General features: G+C 52.8%; 10 protein-coding genes across 10 annotated transcripts; 4 read left to right on the top strand and 6 right to left on the bottom strand.

Annotated features, from left to right (window-relative positions):
• Positions 1 to 470: 470 nt before the first annotated feature.
• CABS01_06930 (tRNA pseudouridine synthase A) lies at positions 471 to 2,111 on the top strand (the record flags this gene model as incomplete). The annotated part of the gene is made up of 1 exon (XM_060540295.1): positions 471 to 2,111. One exon carries the CDS (start codon positions 471 to 473, stop codon positions 2,109 to 2,111), a length of 1,641 nt encoding a protein of 546 aa, XP_060403979.1.
• Positions 2,112 to 2,203: 92 nt separating this feature from the next.
• Positions 2,204 to 2,956, bottom strand: CABS01_06931 (GPI-GlcNAc transferase complex; the record flags this gene model as incomplete). The annotated part of the gene is made up of 1 exon (XM_060540296.1): positions 2,204 to 2,956. One exon carries the CDS (start codon positions 2,954 to 2,956, stop codon positions 2,204 to 2,206), a length of 753 nt encoding a protein of 250 aa, XP_060403980.1.
• Positions 2,957 to 3,239: 283 nt separating this feature from the next.
• On the bottom strand, positions 3,240 to 3,557 carry CABS01_06932 (uncharacterized protein; the record flags this gene model as incomplete). Its single annotated transcript, XM_060540297.1, has 1 exon — positions 3,240 to 3,557. A coding segment is annotated over one exon (318 nt), but the record flags the coding sequence as incomplete, so codon positions are not given.
• A 1,244-nt stretch (positions 3,558 to 4,801) lies between these two features.
• CABS01_06933 (uncharacterized protein) lies at positions 4,802 to 9,948 on the bottom strand (the record flags this gene model as incomplete). The annotated part of the gene is made up of 5 exons (XM_060540298.1): positions 4,802 to 7,592; positions 7,648 to 8,916; positions 8,986 to 9,297; positions 9,354 to 9,480; positions 9,534 to 9,948. 5 exons carry the CDS (start codon positions 9,946 to 9,948, stop codon positions 4,802 to 4,804), a joined length of 4,914 nt encoding a protein of 1,637 aa, XP_060403982.1.
• Positions 9,949 to 11,444: 1,496 nt separating this feature from the next.
• On the bottom strand, positions 11,445 to 12,059 carry CABS01_06934 (uncharacterized protein; the record flags this gene model as incomplete). The annotated part of the gene is made up of 1 exon (XM_060540299.1): positions 11,445 to 12,059. One exon carries the CDS (start codon positions 12,057 to 12,059, stop codon positions 11,445 to 11,447), a length of 615 nt encoding a protein of 204 aa, XP_060403983.1.
• A 746-nt stretch (positions 12,060 to 12,805) lies between these two features.
• On the top strand, positions 12,806 to 13,117 carry CABS01_06935 (uncharacterized protein; the record flags this gene model as incomplete). The annotated part of the gene is made up of 1 exon (XM_060540300.1): positions 12,806 to 13,117. One exon carries the CDS (start codon positions 12,806 to 12,808, stop codon positions 13,115 to 13,117), a length of 312 nt encoding a protein of 103 aa, XP_060403984.1.
• Positions 13,118 to 13,580: 463 nt separating this feature from the next.
• Positions 13,581 to 13,943, top strand: CABS01_06936 (uncharacterized protein; the record flags this gene model as incomplete). Its single annotated transcript, XM_060540301.1, has 1 exon — positions 13,581 to 13,943. The coding sequence occupies one exon, from the start codon at positions 13,581 to 13,583 to the stop codon at positions 13,941 to 13,943; it is 363 nt and encodes a 120-aa protein (XP_060403985.1).
• A 2,287-nt stretch (positions 13,944 to 16,230) lies between these two features.
• On the top strand, positions 16,231 to 16,662 carry CABS01_06937 (uncharacterized protein; the record flags this gene model as incomplete). Its single annotated transcript, XM_060540302.1, has 1 exon — positions 16,231 to 16,662. The coding sequence occupies one exon, from the start codon at positions 16,231 to 16,233 to the stop codon at positions 16,660 to 16,662; it is 432 nt and encodes a 143-aa protein (XP_060403986.1).
• Positions 16,663 to 20,951: 4,289 nt separating this feature from the next.
• CABS01_06938 (uncharacterized protein) lies at positions 20,952 to 22,401 on the bottom strand (the record flags this gene model as incomplete). Its single annotated transcript, XM_060540303.1, has 4 exons — positions 20,952 to 21,033; positions 21,095 to 21,352; positions 21,479 to 21,957; positions 22,222 to 22,401. The coding sequence occupies 4 exons, from the start codon at positions 22,399 to 22,401 to the stop codon at positions 20,952 to 20,954; spliced, it is 999 nt and encodes a 332-aa protein (XP_060403987.1).
• Positions 22,402 to 22,543: 142 nt separating this feature from the next.
• On the bottom strand, positions 22,544 to 22,870 carry CABS01_06939 (uncharacterized protein; the record flags this gene model as incomplete). Its single annotated transcript, XM_060540304.1, has 2 exons — positions 22,544 to 22,592; positions 22,698 to 22,870. The coding sequence occupies 2 exons, from the start codon at positions 22,868 to 22,870 to the stop codon at positions 22,544 to 22,546; spliced, it is 222 nt and encodes a 73-aa protein (XP_060403988.1).
• Positions 22,871 to 23,765: the final 895 nt, after the last annotated feature.

Consider the following 23,765-nt stretch of genomic DNA (forward strand, 5'->3'; position numbering starts at 1 on the left):
CAGCACAAGCCACATTTTGTTTTCTACAGGGCGACGAAAAAAAGTTGATGCTAAGAAATAAAAAGAAATAAAAATTGGTTGTCACTCAACTTGCATGCGCCGGCCCCTCCAAAAGTGACTCTTCCAGGCCCAAAGGTACCCGCATGATGCCGGTCCGCGTCTAAACCACCACCACCCCTCCAAAAATTCCCAAAAACTCACATGAGAGAGAGAGAAGGCACATGAAGCCCTTACATGAATTGTTTTGGGGTCTCTGTCTGCATTGCCCGCCAAGCCCGAGTCTGAACCTATCGAGGCACGCTGGAGGTCTATTACACGGCTGCTCACAAGTTTTAGTCCGTCGAGGAGGGCATTATCAACACCGCCACCATCTGCGTCGTTTCACTACTACTCACCAGCATCTCACTCATCCTTACCGACCATCCTCTACATTCGCGGCTAGGAGCTTCAGCACCGCTCCCGTCGCAAACATGGCCGATGTGAGCGGACGGTACGAGTCATGGGACCAGGCGCGTCTCATCTCCCGCATAAGACAGCTCGAGCATGAACTCGACAAGCGGGATGCGGCATCAAAGGCCTCCGGAGCCGGGTCCGGTGCCCCCAGCAGCACCACCAAGAACGGCACCGGTGCTGCAGTGGTAGCAGCAACAGACGGGGCCCCGCCGGTGAAGAAGAGAAAGAAGGAGGCCAAGCGGATCGACTCGTCACGGTACTCCACCCGCTTCATCGCGCTGAAGCTGGCGTACCTGGGCAAGCGGTACGGCGGATTCGAGTACGCCACCTCGGCGAGTCTGCCGACGATCGAGGGCGAGCTGTGGAACGCCCTGACAAAGTCGTGCCTCATCTTCCCCGAGGATCAGGATGTCGTCAACTTTGACTGCTGCGAGTACTCCAAGTGCGGGAGGACGGATCGCGGCGTGAGCGCGTTTGGACAGGTCATCGGGTTGAGGGTGCGGAGTAACAGACCGGTGCCCAAGAAGCAAGAGGATCCTGCACCGGCCGCTGAGACGGAAGGGGACGACACTCCGATGGAGGGCACGGAAAAGGTCGAGGAGGAACAGAGGGAGAAGAAGCCCGAAAGGGTCTGGGACGAGATCAACGACGAGATCCAGTACGTCAAGGTCCTCAACCGCCTCCTCCCCGACGACATCCGCATTATCGCCTGGTGCCCCTCCCCGCCGCCAGACTTCTCCGCCCGCTTCTCGTGCGAGGAGCGCCAGTACCGCTACTTCTTCACCCAGCCCGCCTTCACACCCACGGCGATCACCGTCGATGGCACGCCGGACGGCATGAAGGAGGGTTACCTCGACATCGACGCCATGAACCAGGCCGCGCAGAATTTCATTGGCAGCCACGACTTCCGTAACTTTTGCAAGGTGGACGGGAGTAAGCAGATTACAAACTTTGAGCGGCGCATGTTCGAGGCTGGCGTCGAGGAGGTGAAAGACGTGGGTACGGTGCTGCCGTATCTGGGCGCCAGTGCTGTTGATGGAAGCCAGCTTCCGAAGGTGTATTCGTTCAACATCCGCGGGACAGCGTTCCTGTGGCATCAGATCCGGCATATGGTTACGATTCTGTTCCTCATCGGCCAGCGCCTGGAAACGCCTGACCTCGTGACGCGGTTGCTCGATGTTGAGAACACCCCGCGGAAGCCGAATTACGATCTAGCGCATGAGACGCCGCTGGTGTTGTGGAACTGCGTCTTCCCAGGCGACGACGAGAGCCGGACGTCCAACGACGCGGAGAATGCGCTGGGCTGGGTATACGGCGAGGCCGACGTGGTCGAGAACCTGTGGTCGCACTACCGCGAGAAGAAGATGGACGAGCTGCTCGCGAACCGCCTGCTGGACCTCGTCTCGAGACAGGTACAGGGGACCGAGTCGAAGGCCAAGGGCAAGAGGGTCTTCCAGGGCGGGCACGAGGGGAAGCTGTCGGGCGGGTACGTGCCGATTGCGAAGAAGCAGTTGACGCCGTCGCCGGCGGAGATTAATGACCGGTGGGCGCAGCGTAAGGGCTTCAAGAACTCGGATGAGATGAGGGAGTCGAAGAATTGGAGGAAGGCCATTAAGGATGCCAAGCAGGCTGCTGCGGCGGGTGATGGGGATGAGTAGGTCATGGCTACATGCCCCCTATCATAAACAAAAAGATAAAGTAGAAAGCTTTGGTCAGATCATGAATATTCGTCAAGGCTACGAGGGACCTGTTATACCCCGTTCTGCCATCTATCATCCATCTTCCTATTACTACTACCGCCATCCGCTTCCCACAGACACCCCCTTACGCCTCTCCACACCGTCTCGACAATCTTCTTCTTGGGTAGTATCCTAGGGAACACGACGACGATATCCTCTTCCCCCTCGACAATGACAATCAAATAGTACCGCACCTCGAAGCCCCTGAACGCTTCATTCACAAGCACGTCCTGAATCTTCTCGGTAGGTATGAACCGCGTCGCGGCAGCCGACAGATAACTCCCACTCGTCGAACTCGTCTGTATCCCCAGCCCGCGCAGCACGAGCAGACTCTCAGTGGTATGCGTGCGCTTCAGCGTCGCGTACGCCGCGAGCAGACACCCCGGGACCAGGACGGGTAGCGGTATCGCATGCGATGCTGCCGCGGCGTGCGCTAGGCGGCCTGGCGCCGAGGTACGTATGAAGAGGAGGACCTGCCAGAGCGTTGCGCTCGAGAAGAGGGCGTCTGGGCCGTCGTTTGCAGTTGCGGTTACGGTGGGTTTCGCTCTTGTCGATGCGGAGAGGAGGGAGATGACGTATGGTGATTCTGCCAGGGCTGCTTGGAGGAGGAGAATCGAGGAGAAGAAGAGGAGGATGCGGAGGGTGAAGAGGAGGCCTGAGAGGACGCGGACCGCGAGGGTTGGTGGTGGGCGGGTTGTTACTGTGAATTCGGCTGTTGTTGGCGAGGGGCGCCGGACGTGGAGGCGGGGGGTTGTTGCGAGCATCGTGAGGTTTTGGTTGGGGGTTGAGTGCTACGAGGAGCCGGAGCCCGAAAAGTGAGGACGGTAGGGCTGCTATAGTGCCATTGAGGTTATGCAGGTTCGATTCGGCTTGATGGTTTTGTTTGGAGGAGTTGGTGAGAGCTTCGCAGAGCCGGAACCCCTGGGCGCAATCGCGAAGTCAACTCCGACCAGGATTGCAAGCTGGGCTGAATGATGGAAGCTTAGATCGGTGCTCGGTGGAGATGTTCACCGGCGCGTTGGGTACCTGCACGCGCAAACCAGTTGCTTACCTCAGCAGACCCACCCATAAACCACCGCACGTCCCCCGCCAGCCCCCGACCCTACTTGAAGTACAATTTTGTTCGCAATTACCGGCTGTAATGGTCAAATGGTTGAAGGCTTTCATTACTCTTCTTCCGCTACCCCATCCACATTGGAACCCCTCAGCGGCGCCCAGTGCGAATGCTGCGGTGGCCACCCACTCGCACGGGTAACCTGCGATCGCTGCGTGTGGCCCTAAGCAATGAAGATGACACTTGAGGGAGGTTTCACTCTGCAGAGGTATCTTCACCGTCGCATGGCGTGCTGGATTACGATCGCTGGGGGCTTGGGGTAGTGGAGGAGGATAGAGATACCGACTCCAATTTTTTGACCTTTTTTGGGATCAGATATCGTACTGGTCGGTAGATGCATGTGCATCGCGGTTGCGACCGTCTGATTGTTGTCGCTGGTAATTGAGACGAACGCCTACTGTGTGTACAGTTGACGATGTTTTTCGGGGTGTTGAGAAGTACCTTTTTGGGCACAATTTCTTTCGCACATGGTTCAATCCCAGTTCACGACATACTTCTTTTGTTTTTTCCCGCCTTTCCCCTTGGACCAAACTCAATTGAATTATCGGAGTCACTGTATTAATACTCTCATATGACACAGCCATGTCTCAATAGTCTCGGAATCAGTTTGCATTCTTCTCAATTTTCAGCCTGTACGTGGCCATCTCGACGAGCAAGCTACATAGCTATCATCACCCGCTCAAAAAGGGAATAAAAGACCAACATCAGTTGCAATCCAGTCAACGACTTGGAGAAGCAGATCTGAAAAGGAAAGAAAAGTTAAAGAAATGAAAAGAGGCGGGGGAAGGAAGAATCCCCGTACCCTTCAACTAGATGAACAAAGATGCCGTGAGGCAACATTGTAAGACACGCGTTTCCAGCACTTTTCGGTCCCTTTTCACCCATCCCGTTCCAACCCTTCCGTCCTCCTCCTCCTTTCTCTCTCTCTCTCTCATCATACTCGTTGGTGCAAGACGGTGTCATCTTGAAAACCATCCAGCTTTTTCTCTGTTTTCGTTTCCATTTGGCCCCTTTCGACCTTCCCCCGCGACGACTGTTCATTCCATCACGTACATAGCCGCTCTTCCCACTACAGGTATCGTGTGTTCATGTGTATTGCCTCGCGGCTCTGCCCCGAAATCCCAAGATCCAGCCATCATCAGTCATCATTTGAGAAGTTAAGAATGCAAAACAAGAAGTGTAACGAAAAAGAGTTGAAAGATAATAAGAAATTGGAGAAGAAATGGCATTTCACTCCGCGTTCCAATGTTCGTCGTCAAGGATAGACTCGAAGTATACAAAAGGCGGCTTCTAACTGCTGTTGTTGTGGTTCTGGCGGCCCCAGAGCTGCCACACTGCAAAGTGTGTTGTTCGTGTTCGTTGGTCGTGGAAAAAAAGTAATGGTATCGAGATTCATCGAGAAACGCCTGTCGCCATGCAACGAATCGACATGTGATGTGTAAAGCTAATTAAGGGATTGGGGAGTGTAGAAACTTTTCCCAGCAGGAAGACCAAATCAAATCATCTCGCTGTGGTGCAGGCCAGTAGGCAAGCTCTTCTGCGCCATGGCGGGGGGAGATCGCATCGACTCGCGGCCGTAGTTCATTGGCATAGGTACGCTCTCATAAGGGGCGTATTCGTAGTCCTCCTGACCGCGGGGCCGCGCTGAGGGCTCCTTGCGGTTGCGGCTGCCGGACCTGAAGCGGTCGGTCGCCTTGGAGAATCGGCCAGCGATGCTGTTGTCTCGTTCAGAGAAGCTGCGTCCTCGGCTGTGACCACCCTTGGACACGGGCGGGGCGGGTGGTGGAATTACTGGGACTGTTGTGTCCATGGGAGCAGCAATAGTCGTTTGGATAACGTCATCGTCGTCCATGACAATCTCAATCATACCGGAACCCATGGTCACGGGTTGAATGTGGGCGGTGTACGGGAGAGGCGCCGGGGGCGGGGGAGGAGGCATCGCAAGGTGCTGAAGCTCCTTCAACATTGGCGGAGCAGGAGGAGGAGGCGGCGGCGGTGGGATGCTTCCGTAGTTGTTGCTTTCTTGGGAGGCACGTCTGACCCGGATCATGTCATCGACAGTGCGAATCTCACCAGAGTGACCTCTTCTCATGGAAGGACCGCGAGAAAGACCTTTGCTGCTGGCGCTAGGACCTCTAGGGGAGGGCGCATCAGGAGGGACGGGCGGGGCCGACATGCTGCGAGGAATCATTCCGCGGTTGGGAGGTTGATAGACCGTGGAAGGAAGCTGGTAAGTTGTCTGAGGGAGCAAAGTGAGGGTCTCGGCAGACTGCTCTTTCTCGGGGGATTGCTGCTGGGGAGAAGTCACCGGGGAATGTCTCTGGGCAAACGTAGCCGGGATCGGGGGCACCGGAATGCTGTTCTTGTCTTTGTCCGACTCGATGATGAGACGCATGGCCTTGGGCGTTGCGGGCAAACCAATGTGCACATTGGAGCTGCTGCGTGCGTACATGCTTCTGTTGGTAGTAGGGTCGGCAGTGTGGCTGCGAGGCGGAAGCTCAACGGCACTTGGGGATGGTTCAATACCGATTCGGATGTGGTTGGGGTGGGGAATCGGTGGCGCCGAGGGACGCTGTGCGAGGGACTTGCGACGTTCCTCGAGCTCGCGAGCAGCTTCCTCCTTCTTACGCTGCCTCTCATCCTTCATAGCCTTCAAGTCTCCAGCGTGCTCTGTAGAGGCGGCACGAGACTTGGATTGGGGAGGCGCAATATCGCGGGATTGATCCAGATTCTCGCCAGCGTGGCGACGGCGACTCTCGGATCGGTCTCGTCGAGGGAACTCTCTGGTAAGCTCAGGTGAGAGCGCCTTGCGGGACCCATGCTGGCTGGTGCTTCTGTTGTGTCTGTTTCTGAAGTTCTCTTGGGCAACAACAGCCTTGACATAGTCCTCCTCGTCTTCAGACCCCTGGTAGTGGACAAGATTGGCTGACAGAGGTAGAGGAGACGAAGGTGACCTGGCGTGAGAGCCAGTCCGGTCCGCACTTCGGCCGCGGAGTTCAAGCGCAGGAGGGCGATGTCTGCCTTCGGGGCTTCTGTTGCGGCCTTGGCTACCCCGGCTGGATGCGCGACTAGTACCCTTCCTGCTCTTGCTAGACTTCCTCACTGTGGCGGGCTCTCCGACATCCGGCAAGAACTTGGGTGTGCTCAGGTTGATGAGATCCTCGGGCGACATAGGGATGGGCGAGGTTGGGGAGCGCTTTGCCTTGGGCCAGTTGCGGCTAGAGGCACGGCCACGCTCAGCGGAAGCTTCGCGAGAAGATGTCTTGCGAGTGCGGCTGTGGTCACGGTCGCGGCCACGGGAGCCATCGCGCTTGCCCTCTCGACTGGCATGTCGGCTTCGCTGCTTGCGTTGTTGCAAGCGCTGGGCAGTGTCGAGGCTGTGGATGTAGTCCTGTCGTCCACCCGTAGTGTTGCTGCGGATGCTTTTGCCGGTGGTGGATTGAGACGTAACAGAGCCTGTGACGGAGCCGGGTCCCCTACGTCGGGAAGGCCAGTGGAAACGGGTGGAAGATGCCACTGACTGCTCGGGAGAGGTGATCTCATTGGCCATGTTGTTCAAACCTGCAAGCTCAAGATGAAGTCCCTTCGGCTTGCGGTCTCGGGAACCGTTGCGCTGGGCCATGCTGCCTTCCATCTTGATAATCATTCTAGCATCAGGAGATGGGGGAGGTGCTTCTCTTGTCCGTGTGGTGATCTTTTTGTACTGGTCGCGCATCATCATCGGGCTTGCTGTGGCAGCCCTCTGCAGAGACAGGCCAGCGGCGAGATTTTCCTGCTCGGCAGAAGACATGCGCAGTTGCATAGCACGTCGAGATTCCTCAACGTCAACCTGAAGCTGTTCACGCGACAAGTCTCCCGGAATCTCACCGATGGAAGGGAGGCGCTTGCGACTGAAGGCAGATGCTCCGGATCTCGCCGAGTTCGGGGTGTTGAATTGGCTGCGGTTTGGTGGGCGGATGAAGGCAGTGGTGACATCATATCCACCAGGGGAGACCGCAGAATCGGCGATGGGCGTTGGGCCTGCGGCGATAGGAGTCTGTCCGCCGTCTCCTTGAGAGAAGAACTTTGATTTCCCTTGCTGCTCGCCAAAAGACGTGATCAGCTTCAGAGCGGACGTCTTGGCGATGCTTCTTTGGGGTCCACGATTAATGCCGGGAGGCGAGAGAGGAGGTGACAGGACCTCCGGGATATTCTCATGGACGTTCTGGTTGATGCTCTGGAAGGTCACTTGGGCAGCAGAAGGTGATGTCCATGGCTCATCAGACTCGGCACCAGTGCAGGCGAAACTGGAAATCTGTTAGCGCATCGTACCATTATGTTCACTTGATAGAGAAAACGTACCATCTCACGGCAAGCTGCTGTTGCCCGTGCATAACAGCCCATTCGCCCCATTTCTTGATGATAGCTGCCTGTCGTTCCCAGACGGCGGGATAGAAGAGACAAGTCAGGATAAGCGCCTCCATGTACTTCTTGTGGGACACGTAAATCTCAATGGCATCATTGTGATCACCCATGCCAATTAGAATGGTAACAGCGGCGTGAAGATCACCGTGCTCCAGGAGTCTTTGAACGTAGGCGCGCCCCAGCTTGTGCTGCGAAGCTTGGCCTCCGATACCACTGAGGGCTAGCAACATCCAGTCAGAAGAAGTCATTGAGGCCGAGCTCGCTGCCATGACATCTGCGTCAATATCGCCCAGCCATCTCATCAGAAGAATACGCGCCGGTGAAGCCGCATTGTGTCGGCTCAATTCCTCTCTGACCAAGTCGTCAATCTCCTTGTTCCATCCAAAGATGGTGCTAAGCATCTGCTTGCGGAGATCGTCATTCGTGAGTCGGCTATGGTCACCCCCGATCGGGTGCTTGTAAGGAATGTCGCTGAGCCGGCTCCTGGTGTACTTGAAGAGATCCTGAACCTTGCTGTCGACAGGGCTCGGCAAGACCTCATTTCGTAGACGGGATGGCCTAGAACGGCGAGAGCGGTATGAGGACATGGAGGTGCCGCTCATCATTGACGTTCCGCTCATGGAATACATGTCTCGTTCTTGGTAAGGTGCAGCAGAAGATCTGAGAGACGAGCCAGCAGAGATGTAGGTGTTTTCAGTCATGCCTCGAGAGACGGCCGACGACGGGTACCGGCCGGGCGTCCGAGATCCTCCGGAGGATCGCGAGATGGAAGACAGTCCGCTGCGGCTAGAAGCCGCGCTTGCGGTATCGGCATCGTAAGGGTCGAGCGCCTTGGGCGTGCCCGTGTCCTTCCGGCTAACTATACGATCAAAGGGAGACAAGTGATCTTCGTCGCTCTCCGAAATGCCGAGCTCAATTGAACCAGACGTGGCATCCGAGTCGGTAACGATGGTTGTTGATGTCTTCTGTCCCTGCTGTTCCTCTATCGAGACAGGCGGTGATGGTGGCAACAAGTTGGCCGGGTGCTGTACATTAGCAACTATGATGGAAGGGGTGTTAAGGTCGAATTGCTGTACGGTGTTGTTGGCTCCCAGGGTGAAGAGGCTGGCGCCGGGGCCGTACACGGCCAGGCCTCTGACGTGCTCGAGCGTCGGGATACTATCCCAAGTAACGTGCTTAGTACGGACATCCCACGATAGTGTTTCCCTAGTGTGATAGAAGTCAGTGCAAGTTCTAAGCGCGCGCGTAAGCCTCAAGTGGCAAAGAATGACGTACGAGTCAGAATGTTGGATAATGCGGCCGTTTTTTGACCAGCCCATCCAGTTGGGACCGGTCTGGTAGTTATCGGTGCGCTTGAGAATCCTCACAACCTTGGCGGGGTCATCGCTGCTGTACGACTTGGACACACTCCAAACTCGGAGGTCGCCATCATGGGTCTGTGATGCCAGCATGTCCGATTTTTGACGAGACGACGAAGCATGCCAGTTGAGCGTGACGATAGGCGAAGGTGCTCTTGATGTGCCTAGGTTGTGGAGGATAGTGAAACGTGGCTGAAGAGTTGCGACCAACAACGAGCCATTTTGGTATCTACGAAGAGTTAGCAACTTTGTTTTGCGACGCCCGTTGGAGTTCTTTAAGCTTACCCAATCGCAAATGTCCTACAGTCTGCGGCTGGTGCAAGCGCTGTCACGGCAATCTGGTCAATCGTTCTCGAAGAGATATGCTCTGATGTTGTGGGCTCGAATAGAATAATGTTGCCCTGCGTATTACCTAAAGCCATCTGTTAGTGTATACTATGTGAGAATTTTCGGACATAAACATACCAAATGCAACATTGCCATTGCGCATCCACGCAGCAGTTGTCAAGTGCTCGTATGAAGCGAATCGGGCTACTTCGTCGCCCGTCATAATATCCCAGACAATGGCTGTCTGCCCGGCATCGTAACTGACTACCAGCCTTCCGGCTCCAATCTCGCTTTGCGTATCAACTGCGAGCAACTGCACCTCGTCCGAGTGCCTTGAAAATCTTCTTTCTATTGTGAGAGTGTCGTGGTGGCAGCATACGATGGAAGAACCCTGGGCATACAAGAACATGGACGCCGTGGCGGCGCATGGCTCGAAGTACCGCATGATGTTGGGCTGCGACATGTTGAAATCCTGCATCTCATTGCTCCGACCTCTTTGTGACGATTGCCCGGAGCTGACGGTAGCGGTTCGGTTTCTCGCGGAGGCGGACATGATGGCACTATATCCTTTTTCGGATTTCGATCTGGGACCCGGTGCGATGTTAGTCGGCAAGCTGCATTTGGGGAGGACGACTTCAAGGCAGGGCAAAGGCTGCAAGGTCCGTGTCTGCCAGACCAGAACCTTTGAGCCCTCTCAAGCCGAGAAACAGGTGGGTGACTCCTGTGAGACAGGCCTACTCACCAATCCGAGACGATCACAGCACCGTCCGGCTGCTTCGTGGCGAACCAAAGGCAGTCGGGAAGCTACACTTCTTCCAATCCAACCATCACATGAAGCACTGTTCAATGTCCGTTCCCGGGCCGGCTGTCCTTCCACGTTTCCAGGTTGCAGAGACTTTTCGCAAAGCTCTTCGTAGGCGTGCTAGAGTAGCGGTATCGTCTTCCTGCTGTCGTGTTACGGTTGCTGGTTGTGCCGTTGCACTCTAATGTCTCTCTTTTACGGCGCGGGGCTGTTGGTCCTTTTTCTTCTTCGTTGCCAGTGAGTTACCGGATAAAGGTAGGACAGGAGGAGAAAGAGAAGAAAGTCTGGGAGCCGGCGTGTTAAAGACGGTTACAGTCTGTCGGGACGTGTTGAGGAGGGGGGGCAAAGACGCTATAGACGCAGGTGGAAGGGTGTGAAGCGATGAGGTTGTCTCTGTTGAAGTTGACGTTGTTGGACGTAGAGAGAAAGCTCACTGGATAAGTCTTCGTCGAGGGGGTGTGCCGGCGCTTGTCTTGCAGGAAGATTCTGTCAAGTGTGCAACTGGATTTTTACAGAGACACACAAGCAGGGAGAGAGGGTTTTCTTGCTTACAGACTGACGACGGAAAGGGAAAAGAAAAGAAAAGGAATCGAAAAGATGATGGAAAATAAGAGAGGCTGCTGCTCGAAGGGGGTGTGTGCCAGTGTGGACGGGGTGTGATGGAGCCAAATGGGAAGAAAGTCAAGCAACATGGAGCATGGCGCCTAAGTTTTGGAGCTGACTTGTCACTGGACGATCAATCTTGACCATAAAATTAGAGCTGTTCAGTGAACGGTCGAGGTATCTGGGAGCGGATACGGTCCGGCTCATCTGGACGAGCCAAGACGCTGCATGCTATGTAGACCGGGGTGCTTGTCGTCGAGGGACCCTGTCAAGCCAGTGGAAGGGGACCAGTCAAGGTGTGCAAGGTGCAAGCCACCGCGTGCCGAGGGGGACAGAATTGGGGAATATGCAGCAGGACGACGGGGGGGTCATGGCATGGTGGAGATGGTCGAATGCCATGAGCGGCGTGGTTGGGCGACTTGACGAAGTATCGAGGCAAGCAGAGTGAGTCTGAACAGGGCAGTACATCAATATTTTGCCATAATTAGGTCTCCGGTCCTCTTCTCGCGCGGTGCTAGCCAGTGCCAGTCTCTTCTTTTTTCGCGAGATCCTGCTTGATGCTGCTGGCACGCTGCCGCTACTTGCTGCTTGCGATGCTTGCTTAACCTGCGTGCGTATGTGCGCGCGGGCGGGCGACAGGAATATCAACCTATCAAGTTGGGCTGAGGCGGCACTGGCTCCCTCTCAGCCCAGCTTGAATTCCCCGTCTCGTGATTGTGACGGCCGGGCCATCTCATCATTAGGTTCTTGTCTCTAAGATCGTGCCCAGCCCACCACGCATAGCGAGACAAAGAAAGAACAATGAAGGAGCAGATGAAGAATCCAACCGAATCGTCTGGTCTTTGACTCGCAGTGACGTCCCATCGGCGGCTGTTCTCCAACAAGCGTGTCTCGCTTTGGATATCCAGCTCCGCTTTCCCCCTGATGATTTGACTTTGCATTGCTGTATCGAGTAATGGTTGACAGTGAGGCAGTGAAGACAGCGTATGTCTCTTTGGGGGCGCCAAAGGTACCTTACAGGACTGCTGTGGAATGGCAGATGCGCGGTATGTACGCAGAAGGAGATGTAGTGCGCAGGTATCCAAATCTGAAGACGGGGGACCAGTGGCATGACTCCCCTCTTCTCGGCGGTGGTCACGGTCGTGAATCCTGGTACAAACAGGCTTGATTCGCCTCGGTGGCCATGGATGACTAGTTGCTAGGACGGACTCTTGAACAGGCTTGAGAGCCTGTCGAAGGGTCGAAAGGCAGCGCAGCATAGAGAGACGGACATGGCCAGAGCGGCGGGAAGTGAGGAAAAGAGCATGGTTGGGGGAGGAGAGAGAGGCTTGGTTTGAAGGTCGTTTGCGTGGACTGGGAGAGAGAATCGAGAGAGGACGGGACGAGAGTGAGGATAGGTTGAGGGGAGGGGAAGGAGGAGGACAGGGAGCCGGGGTTGAACAGTCTACGCGCCGAGGAAAGGGTGATGGCGCCTAAGGAACTTGCATGGGGCCAATCCGGAGCCGCATGTGCCTGCTGTTCAGCAGATGCATTGCAGGGATGCCCATGGACGTGCGTCTGACTGGTTCGTCGCTGTTAACATCCCGTTGGACTGATCCACTTGGACCCACCCAGAAGTATCCACTACTTACTTTTGGTGTCTCTGTTCCGCCCCGAGCGGCGGCAATGTTGGAGGTAGCCGCTACCTCTCGCCGGTTTCCCCGTCTGTGCCACCTTTCCAACCTCACCTCATGGACCTCCACCTTCCTCTACTATTACTTTGTTACTTCCTTCCTTCCTCCCGTCAACTAATACCTTAGGTAGGCATCTACGGACTATCTCAGTGCACCGCTCCTTCCATCGGTACTCCGTCAGGTACCTTACTGGTGCACAATTCGGAATTCCTCAGTTATCCATCTGGTTCGTATTTCTGTTTGTTCTTCTGGGAGTACGTACCTCACTTATTTCTCCCCGTTTGACCTCAATCCACCCTCCACCAACTCTATCAACTCTATCAACTCAATCAATGATATCCCAATCTGGCTGTGTGCCTGTTTGGCCAGTGACACACCATCCGACCTCTTCCCTCCAGTTTCAGGAACATTACCATTTCTCATCGACAACGTCAAACCCGTCACTCCCGTTACAATACCTACCATTGCAACGTACGAACTCGATCGGCTCCTTAGTTCCAGGGGCTGGACTCGAACGAACGCCACTATTCTGCATCCATCGCGAATTCGCCATCGCCTCTGCCGGTACGGGTCTGGAATCACATCCCGCTGGCCGGCACACAAGCGGCCACCATCCATCACCAATCCCCACTACTTGTGCTTGAAGCTCGGAACTTTGTGTTCCCTCTCGCCCTCTCGCGGCCTCGCCCTGTCTGCACACTGCACACTGATGGAGCAATTCAACGGCCTGGCAACGTGCAATGCTTCACTCCGAATCCTCCACCTTCTCATCCACAGCTCTAGTCTCTACCGAGTACTGCCTAAGACTCCCGGTCCGTCCACACAGGCCAGCCCTCTCAAGGATTGAGGCTGCACCATTGCTGCATCTGCCCGCCTTTGGTTCTCTGTCCTTGCGAGACGATCACTGCTACCTGCATACCTCGAACACCATGCACAACACAGACCCCCAGTCGACCTGATCCGTATCAGATAGAGCTTCCGAATCCCAGCACCCAACTCAAAGCACTTCAATTGGCGTTGCCTGCTGAGTGCCCAATCAATGCTCGCCTCTCTCTGTTCAACGTCTCTACCATTGTGGGGAATTGGCCAACAATGAGGTCCATCGCAATGTCCCGCCGCTACGATGAGACGCACTCTATTACATCACCAAGCTTCACTGCCAGTCAGGGCATTCGTTACATGTCTCACTCAGGGCCGAAGGAACGAACGTTGCTGCACATATCGACATATTCGTCCACCTGCCACATCAATTCGTGGCCACACCCATTGAAGTTACCCATCCCGGTCTGGCCTACCTTTTGGACCCCGGATATCAGTTCCTCGTCAATGCCCCTGGAAAAAACCATCCGATGGCAGCCCAATGACATGGGAAGACGGAACAGCCTTGCTATTGCACCTTCATCGGCCGCTAATCAGCTTCACACTCGTCCAGCATGCAACCTCACCGGCCGCTTCCCCGTGCATGACTGAAGTACGGATTAAGGTATGGCTGCATGTTGAGAGCATGGTTCAACCCACGGCCGCCTCATCCATTGACCGTCGCTTAGACCAATTTTCTCAAGCTGATGCACAAGCTCCAGGTACGTAACGTGCCCTCCACTCTTCTCCTTGCCATCACGATGCTACCCCGGAACGGGTGGTCAATTCCCCCGCCGCAACCACCATCTTGACCGTGCCTCAACTATCTTGCCGGCTAGCTGCTTGTTGGGTGAGCTCGTTATTCGGGTTGTTAGGCACCTACGTGACAGATTTTCGACGATTTTGGCATGCGTGCTGTCTGACATCTTGTTTGCCCTCGTGTTACCTTCAAGGTATCATACGAAAGGCCGATTGGTCTCGAAAGTCTCTGAGAAGATGCGATGGAGCAGCCATATTGCTCTTGAAGTCAGAGACTTCATATGCATCCGGTGAAAGCGTGAAATAGGGCGGCCGATCCGACGTGTCAAATCAGCTTCTCGTGGCGCCAGCAAACCTTGCAAGATATTCGACGTTGAGGGGGCTGAGAGACATCAACATCAAACGGCGACGTTTTTCCACCGAGAGGGACCCCTGGAATCTGTATATTACGCAGTACGCCACTCCGGAAAGTTTCCTATGTACCGTGGCGACCTTGTCGAGCTGCTAGGGCAGTACTAAGTAGTCGAGCCTGACTTGCAACCTAACTGCACCTCACTGAGACCATAGTTCGACTAGCGGATTGAGTTGAACGAGCCTTGATGGAATTTTCCTCCGCTTCGGAGTTGTGGGTTGATGGGCAGAGCTCGCCCACCCCTGCCATGTCGTACATCGTCTTGGCTTCACTGCAGGGGTCGTGTGTTTGCTTTGCCGTCGAACTAGGTAGCCTCTCTAGCCGTCTAGATCGTTATCGCTCACTATTTAACTCCATCGTTTTGCATTACTAGAGGATTGCTACAGTACATATAGACGCTACCCTACCCTCGAATTCCGCACTATTTAACCTTAACCCTTTTTTTACCTATCCTTTCCTCTATTCTACCCTCTCCCTTGTTAAGGAATTATTAAAATTATAATTTTAATAGCTTATTAATAAGCTAGTATTACTATTTAGAGGTAAGTAACCTATTCTTATATATAAGTACTAGGAGTTTTATTATTATAAAAATAGTAATAAATATACCGGAGTACTTAAAAAAGCTTTTTAATAAACTTTTAATACTATTTAAAGCGATTATTTTCGAGCTATAAGAAAAAGCTAAGGCGCTATATTAATACGGCCCTATTTATCTTATTAATACTAATAATAATCTTTTTAGTATAAAATATATTATTAATACTCTATAGCTATATTATTACCCTTTATAAATTATACTTAATATTAGTAAGGATTTTAGCGTTATCTCTTAGTTCGTTTTTTAGTTTTTTTATTAAGGCCGTTATTATAGGGTTAATTTAGTTATTAGTATTTTAATAAATATTTTAACTTAACTTAGAGGCTTTTATAGCCCTTAAAAAGAGGCTTTTAAAGGACTTATAATTAAACTTTTTACTTATTATAGGTAAAACTATTATAATTAAAGTTATAGCGCTAGTTACGAACCTTAATAATAAGTAGTTAGTAATATAATTATCTTTCTTTTATAGCGAGCTTAAAAAAGTATCTTAATTTAAGTACTAGGTAGGTACTATACTATTTTATTAAAACTATATTCTTATACTTATGACTTAGAAAGAATTAACTTTCTTCGATAATAAGGTACTTAGATCGTTATCGCTCCCGGTCGAGTTTCCGCTTTAATCACAGGTGTATTAGCTATTTTACATCCGGCTGAGGATGAACAATCCTTCCGGTAGCCATCAATCAAAGCATCGAGAGCGGGCTAGGGACCATTCGATGAACGAGAATCGTTCTGCCAGACGTTATCTGGCCAGCCCTGACAGAACCAACTAGCAATCAATGATCGACATCCATCACACGAGACCGAGCCTCACGGCACAGTGGCAGAGTGGTTCCTGGCCCTGTTGATAGGATCCAGTCACTTAATTGTGCTGAGGCTAGGATTGTGCGGCTGGATTACTTCACAGTCTCAATGCAACTGTGATATTCATGCTTGTAGAGCCACGAAAAGCCTAATCAGCCTGGCCAACGTGCTAATATTTGTGCTTAGTTTTACAGCCGATGGAGGATGTCTATATCAAATACCGCAATAGCTTCCCATATTGTCAGACGGAGTCGACCGACTCAAAGCTCTCATCACATATCATTTCGTGACGGATCACGTTGACCATCCACATTACAATGATTTCGAGGTTGCTGCTGGGGGCCCTGGATGCTTGGCAACTGTTGCCCCACGCATTGCTGCTCCATCTTACATTCGATCGCTCAGATCAATGTCAGGATCTCACACGCCAGGAAGCAGCCGAGTGGCATCGAGGGCGAGCCGAGCTGGCCGGTCTGTCTATGCCGTATGACATTTCAATACTATTGCGATCGACTTCCACTACTCTTCCAATAGTGTCGTGGCAGAATCACGGCGTTTGCATCTCGCGCGGTCGCCGGCGCAAGAAGTGCAAATGCATGACCGACTTGAGCGGCCTGAAGCGAGCAGCCGTCACCCTAGCGGCAGCGGCAACGGCAACCATGGGAAAACGTCATTCTCAGATGCTTTTGAATCTCACGACATTAAACACTTGGACACCGCGCTTATCGGGATCACAGCAGGATCCATAGCGATGGAAGTTTTAGCCACGCCGCGCAAACCGCAATCTATCCTCAGCTTTCCATACAGGCCGGGGGTACCACTAAGTGCTGTGCAGCGAATGAGAGGCTGCTGTGCCACTTTGACGTCCTTATTGGCAGTCAGCTATCCCTCGCGTACGGCATGACGGGTACAGAATCGTCGATAAGTGGCTCTCAAAACGCCTTTTTTGACATGCGAATCCTCCATTCATATATATCCCCACTGAGGGGAGGCCATGCGGGATTAAACCTCACAAAATCGCAGGCCAACGACACCTTCCCGACTTGTATTTTACGCAGGTCGCCAATTCGAGTCTTTCGGGAGTTCCGCGTCCCGTGACGATGAGTGGATGCGGCCGAGGATAGGGACTTTGCTCTCAAGAATGATGAGGGTTGCCTGCTCGACCATCACCAAGAGAAGTTGAGAAGCTCATTTTCGAGTTTCCATTGGAGAATTTGACATGTCTCAGCAGATGAGTAACACACCACCTCGTGGCATCACGGAACCTGCGCCGTGAAAGAGCTCGCTTACCCCTGTCCTGTCATCCCTCTGGGCAGGCGGGGAAACCAGGTGAACTGACTCTTTCAACCGCCCAAAAACGCGAAACGAGGCAGATTCGCAGCATCTTATCAAGCACGAACAACACTCTTTGGGTAATGGGCAGGGGGGCCATAGACATGAATGAAATCCCGGCATCTCCCCAGTCGACCATCCGATCACGTCTGTACTGCAGCACTTACATCTGCAGAGATCATCACCGCCGAGAATATCCTTGTCCCATCACATCTGTTCGCACCCGCGCTTTACTCACCTCGTCCCACACGCCGCCACGGTGACCGACAATAGTCTAAGATCTGATGGCGTGCGCTCCATCTTGACATCTGGAAGTCAATTGCAGCACGTCAAAAAAGATGAAGGGTAAACCGGCATGACCGGCCGTGCGCTGGGAGGGTCAGTCTGCTAGAAATCCCATTTTCTCCAAAGAGAAGAGACACAAAAGCTGTTGGACCCCTGGACCCAACCGCCGTGCCGCCCTACAGACCGCATGCGGCCTAGGCGCGTGTGATTCGGACGGCGCTATCTGTGATTCGACATGGTGCCCCGTTGGTCCACCACCGTCCGTCCACCCAGGCTCCCCCATCAGCCATCGTCCTCCCGCCGTTTACGGCCGGCACGAGCCATGAGCAAACGTCCGCAGATGACGGGCACGCTAGGCTAGCTAGCACTCGCACGCGCGGGGCGACGCGGAAGGGATGCACGGGTTGGTTGAAGAGGTGTAACGATGGAGAGGTGTGGCGGGATGCGGACCGGGGGGGACAGACTGGGGACGGGGTGCCCGCGGTCTACTATCGATGTGATGGAGACCCGACGTAAGCATTTGGCTGACGGCTGTTGGTGGCGTTGGATCTTGAGAGAGCTTTCTTTGACTTACACAGATATGAGAGTCCGGTTCACTCGATTTTCTTCCTGCTCGTATTTGCTAAGCTATGTATGCTTGTCTCGGCGGAATCATTCTAGAGCTTCCCCTGAAGCGGCTGCGGTTACGTACCTTGTTTGTTGAGTTTCTTACCGGCGGCAAGGTAAGGTACCAAACGAAAAAAAAATGAGGTGGCTGGGGGGGAAGAATAGGGCTGGTTATTCGAGGCGAGAAAATATCTCGTGGACGGTGGACCTGTAGATCCACGATGGAGGCAAAAACACAAGCCCGGAGAACACATGGAATGGAAGCTGAGAGGACCGCCTCGCTGGACGAGCAAGCGCTGAGCAGCAGTGAACGGCGGCGGTGAGCGTTGTAAGCGAAGCTGATGCATGGTGCGCGGTCATGTGCCCTCGTGCAACATACGACGAGGGGAGGGACCTTTTGTTCGCCGGGCGGTTGGGGAGGAGGCAAAATAGCATGGACAGAGAGAGAGGCTTCTCTGCGTCCGGTGGTTTGTGCCACGACGATAGGAGATCTTTAATTGCTTATTGCTTTTTCCTCGTGGTCTTTCGTGCTCGTAGGATGCCGTTGTCGAGCACGTGGTTTTTTCTGTGCCTTGGTTGATGCAGGAGTAGGTAAGTATTTCGTGGGGGGCTGGGCTAGGCACGTTGGCATGGGGCAGAATTTCCCATGTCTTGGAAGTGGCTGTAAAGTGTTTTTTTTTTGCTTAGCTGGCTGGAGGAGACTTTTTTTCCGAGAGCGGCGGACCTAGTGTATGGAGTACGTTGACGTGGTATCCCAATGTCTCACTCTGCGTTTCTGGAAGCATTTTAACGAGAGGGGAACGTTTCCTCTGGGGGAGACGGGAGAGTTGGGGGTGGGATCGAGAGGGATGGTCTGCGATGTCGGTGAGGTTGTAATCGGCACCTTGGGTGCAGCGCGCGTATGCAGAGCCAGCGAAGCAGGAGAGTGTATTCGATATTGCTGTGCTGTGCTGTTCTTTGCTGTGCGTTTTGTTTCTCGTATTCACAGTCGGTCAACTAGCTTGCTAGACAAGGCAAGTTGCTTGATCGATTGACACTCTGCCATGTGTTGAGACGTGGTTTCTCTCCCTTGGATCTAAACCCACTCAACTAAATCCAACCGGGGTTCATATTAGTAAAGGTCTACTACTGATGTTATCGGTGAACTAGTTCCTTCTCTTGGCAGTACCAGACTCTTTTACTCTAGATTCGATTCCATTGAGCCAGATCTTCTTATGCAGGGTAAGGTAGTAGATAGGTGCATACACCAACCGCTCTCATGTCAATGCCGGTACGGTACGCAAGCCTTGGTCCCGGCCCGTTGCGCCCGTGCTGCCGAAGTCTCCACAGTGATCTCCGCCCGGGGGTATGCGGGGCCCGGGGCGGGTCTTGGACGGCTCCCCCGCTCATCACCGTTTCAAACGGCTTTGGGCTTAATTTGACGACGAGCGGGGAATGGAACGGGGGGACTTGTGTGCTCTTGATCGGATAGACGGTGTTGGATGGGTTGGATGTGTTGTTGGGAAAACTGCTTTTCTATCCTGCGATAACTCGTGTTTTGCAGCCCTTTCGGAGCTCTAAGGTGTTTCAGGGGTAACCGTCTTCTGCGCATCCGGGGGAGGAGATAGCTGAGAGATGTTGGGGGAAATAAACAAAAAGCTCAGTTGACAATCCAGTTGGAACTAGGTTCCTCCCCCAAACTTCTTGGGTTCGCTTGCATCTGGAGAGACTTGAGCGTCAGTTTAGGCAAAAAGAATTGAAATGCAGATAAAACGAACTTCAACAAATTGCATAAGCTTTGGAATCTGTGTACTATACTGGGATGGCAACTCACCTCTTGGTCCTATTGCCCAAAAGCGTCACAATATCTTCGTTGTCAAAGGCTCAGTACTGGACGAAGTCTCATCCTCTTTCTCTCACAAGCGATGCAGTACCTTCGGATTTCAGACTTTAGCCCTTCCTGGCCCAGAAATTGCCAGCTGCAGCTACTGATGTTCGATTTGTCGCAGCTTCGAGCAACTCAGCATAGTACTCGTGCAAGGAATAGGCAGACATTGTTCTCAGACTCTTCGGGCATGTGCATTACAGCTGGTCAAAGAACCTATTCAAGCTCTCGAGCCCAATTTCTTCCTTCAACGCACGTAGTGTCTGCATATTCATCGATGAGAATGTGACGAGTCCTCCCGTTCTCAACCCGTTTTGCATTACTTCAGCCAAGAGCTCGACATTCTGGGGGTGTGGTTCTGAGATAGCTAGCTGGCCACTTGTCATAGTCTTTCTCGTTTTTGCATCACTGCCCTCAGTTTCCGGGTTGACTTAGAATCATTGCGCCCGACTAGCCGGCTAGGTGAGGCTGTGTTTTGAGGCACTCGGTACCCCGGCGATTGCCAACTTCCGGAAAGATTGAGAAAAGATCTCCGGCTTCCGTGAGGAGAAGGCAATATGAGTCATCAAACGATTACAACTAAGCTGAGCAAGAGGTGACGGTGGGCACGCGGAATTGATGGAAGATCCTCGAAAAGTCGAGGTGTACGACAGCCAAGGCTTCAAGGAGAAGCAGTTTGAGAAGCAAATGGTCTTCTCAATTCTTCAGTGTAACTTTTCCGTATCCGCAGGTATCTCATGACCTGTCTCGAAATGCATTGCGCAATGAGGTGATAACCCCCGGGCTATGTGCCAATTCCGATGATCTTCAAATCAAGATCCAATGCTGCCAACCCCCCAAGTATCATTCATTCAAGCCTCCCATATCATACTCCAGAAGAGCCAGTGGACCATCCTGAAAATGCCATGTTGATCCAATCGAATCGATAGTATTGAGGGGCGAACAATGCATCTAGATCTCCGCGTTGATGGGGACGAACTTGGCGACGGTGGTTTTGGTGTCCTTGGTGTCCTCGTGGACTTCGTCCTTCATGCTGTTTCGTAGATGTGATCAGTGAGCTGGAATTGGTCCCAATAGATTTCAACTTGGCTTACCTGGGGCGGGAAGGGGTGCATGGCTTCTTGGGGGGAGGAGCCTCCTTCTCGTCGTCCTCATCATCCTCATCGGCCTCTTCGACCTTGGCCTTGGACTTGGCGGGAGTCTTGCGCTTTCTGGGAGTAGCGGGGGTACCGGCCTTCTTGGGGGTAGCAGCCTTCTTGCCAGCCTTCTTGGGAGTGGCGGAGGCAGATGCCTCACCGTCGCCGCCGTCGCCGGCGTTAAGCTCCTTGCGCTGGAGCTTCTGGATGTGCTGCCTGGAGAGACTTGTTAGCATCTAAAGCAAACCCAAAATATCTCGAGAAAGCGGAAGCATAATAAATTCCGAAAGAAAGAATGGGGAGACGAGAGATAATGAACGTGGCAAGGCAGGCAGAAAATACGTGACAGCGTTGGCGTTGTAGATATAGCCCTTGGCATGGACTATAGGAAGAACGCGGTCCCAGTCCTCCTTCGAGGGCTTGATGACCGACAGAAGCGCAACCAAAAGGTCAGATCGGGCCTCATCGTTCCAGACGGTGACTGGAGCCATCTTGATTGGCAGTGGGAGGTATGAAAATGGTAATGTAAGGCAGGTGGTAATGAGATAGGCGAGTGGTGGTGATTGGAGTGAAAATAGGAGTGAAGATGAGAGTTTAAGGAAGGAAAAACCTGAGAGATCGCTTGATCTGGGGGCATATGTGGGAAGTGGCGGGAAGGAGAGTGCTGGAGAGGCAGAAGTGGGAAAGGCCGAAGGGAAAATGTGGAAGGCGCACTTCAAGGCAGAAACGGTCATTGTATGACCGAGGGCATGAAGCTCTTCGATGATGAGTGAGTACTGGTCAGTGGATGGAACCATTGTCTTGACCATAGAGACCAAGATCTGCTGGTCGATCTCAGCCGTCCACCGGATCGTTGAGCGAGACATGTTTCAAAGTGCAGTAGGAGAAATGGATAGAAATGATGTGATGATGATATGTAAGAGGGTGAACAGTTGATAAAGCTTGGTGTGGATTGGGTTGAGTATGAGAAATGGAAGATGGAAGAGAAGGAAGAGACGCAAGAGGACAAGGTGAGAAATAAATAGAGGCAGAGCAGGGTGAGGGAGGAGGCAACTGCCAGAGTGGAATAGAGAGCAGGGAGATACACACCGGACAGCTTCCCAGGTGATATCCGTGAAGCCATATGCATGAATCTTCAGGATGACGGCGTCCTTGGCTTCCTTCGTAAGGCCTTCGCCTTTGGCAACGGTGTGGAATCCCATAGCCAGAGCCTCGAGGAGGGCCGGATTGGCCCACTTGCCGCCGGGAGCAGACTTCTCAGACATGGTGATTATGTTCGTGTAGTATTGGGTTGGTTGATGGGGAATAATAGATGGAATGTGGAAAAAAAGGTTTGTGTCAGGGAAAGATGTTGGGGCTGGCAAGATGGGTGCGTAGTGTGTAGAGAAGGGAATGAGAATGATATCTTCAGCCACCTGTTTCAGGCAGCGAATGTGACAGACGGGCTCCAGGTTGACTGCAAAAATCAAGAGACGGAAAGAAAACACGACAAGAGAGGCAGGCAGCAAAAACGTGCCACAGCAGAAACTAGACAGATAAACACAAAAAGTCGCATACATACCGGACAGAATCCCACGTGGTGTCCTCAAAGCCATCGCGATGGAGCTTCGCCTCGACACGGTCCTTTGCCTCCTGCGGGAGACTGCCGTTCTTCAGCTCGTCGTAGAAGCCAACAGCCAGGCTAAGGAGAAAGGCCGGGTTGGACCACTTTCCGCCCTGCTTATTGTCAGACATATTTGCGATGTTGATCTTGACTGTTGTTGATGGTGATGAAGTTTTATGTTGATGTTGAAGATAGTAAGACTGAATAGCCCTTGGAGATGATATTCTGAAATTGTGTTTTGGTAAAGAGACCAGGATGATCGTATGATGGTTGGGAAGGAGAATGGTCGAAGGTGTAGAGAAGAAAAGAAAAATTACTCTCGAGATCGAATCTGAAGGGAATTATATAGAGACCCAAGGAGGCCGGGTCCTCTCACCGGTTAGTACACGCGCCGGCACCAGAAACCCAAAGGGCGAGAGCACCTCCAGTAGGTAGATAGAACTTAAAGGGCGAGAGCCACATGACTACAGGGCCTAGAGCAGTATCAAATCTCACTCGTCTGAACACATCTATGTCTAAAGGTATGAATCGTCTCAAAGAACTCAATCGTCCGAACGTCAGACGGGAAATCCAAAGAGCAGGAGAATTCTTGATTGTTGCTTAGAAATTCCAAAGGGCAGGGGCATCCTCAGTAAACAGAACTTAAAGGGCAAGAGCCCTCTAATTCCTTCCTACATAGCGAGAGTAGTATCAAATCTCAGTCGTCTGAACAGATACTCGTCTGAATGTCTGAATCGTCTCAAAGTAACCAGTCGTCTGAATGCGAGACGAGAAAGTCAAAAGGCAACATCATCCTACATCAACAGAACTAGAAGTAAGGGAGCCTTCTGACTACCTGCCAAAAGGCCTAGAGCAGTGCAGATTCTCACTTTCATCGTCTGATCATAACCTCGTCTTAATCTATGAGCTGCCTCAAAGCCTTCGTCTGAATGTCAGACGAACAACCCCCAAGAGAAGGTGCATCTTTCCTGCCTGGCAAACATCACTTGGAAGGCAAGAACCTTCTTGCTGCTCAAGGAAGTCCAT

The sequence above is a fragment of the Colletotrichum abscissum genome (assembly GCF_030869225.1).
Source record: "Colletotrichum abscissum strain IMI 504890 chromosome Unknown Scaffold_14.1, whole genome shotgun sequence".
Taxonomy (NCBI): Eukaryota; Fungi; Ascomycota; class Sordariomycetes; order Glomerellales; family Glomerellaceae; genus Colletotrichum; species Colletotrichum abscissum.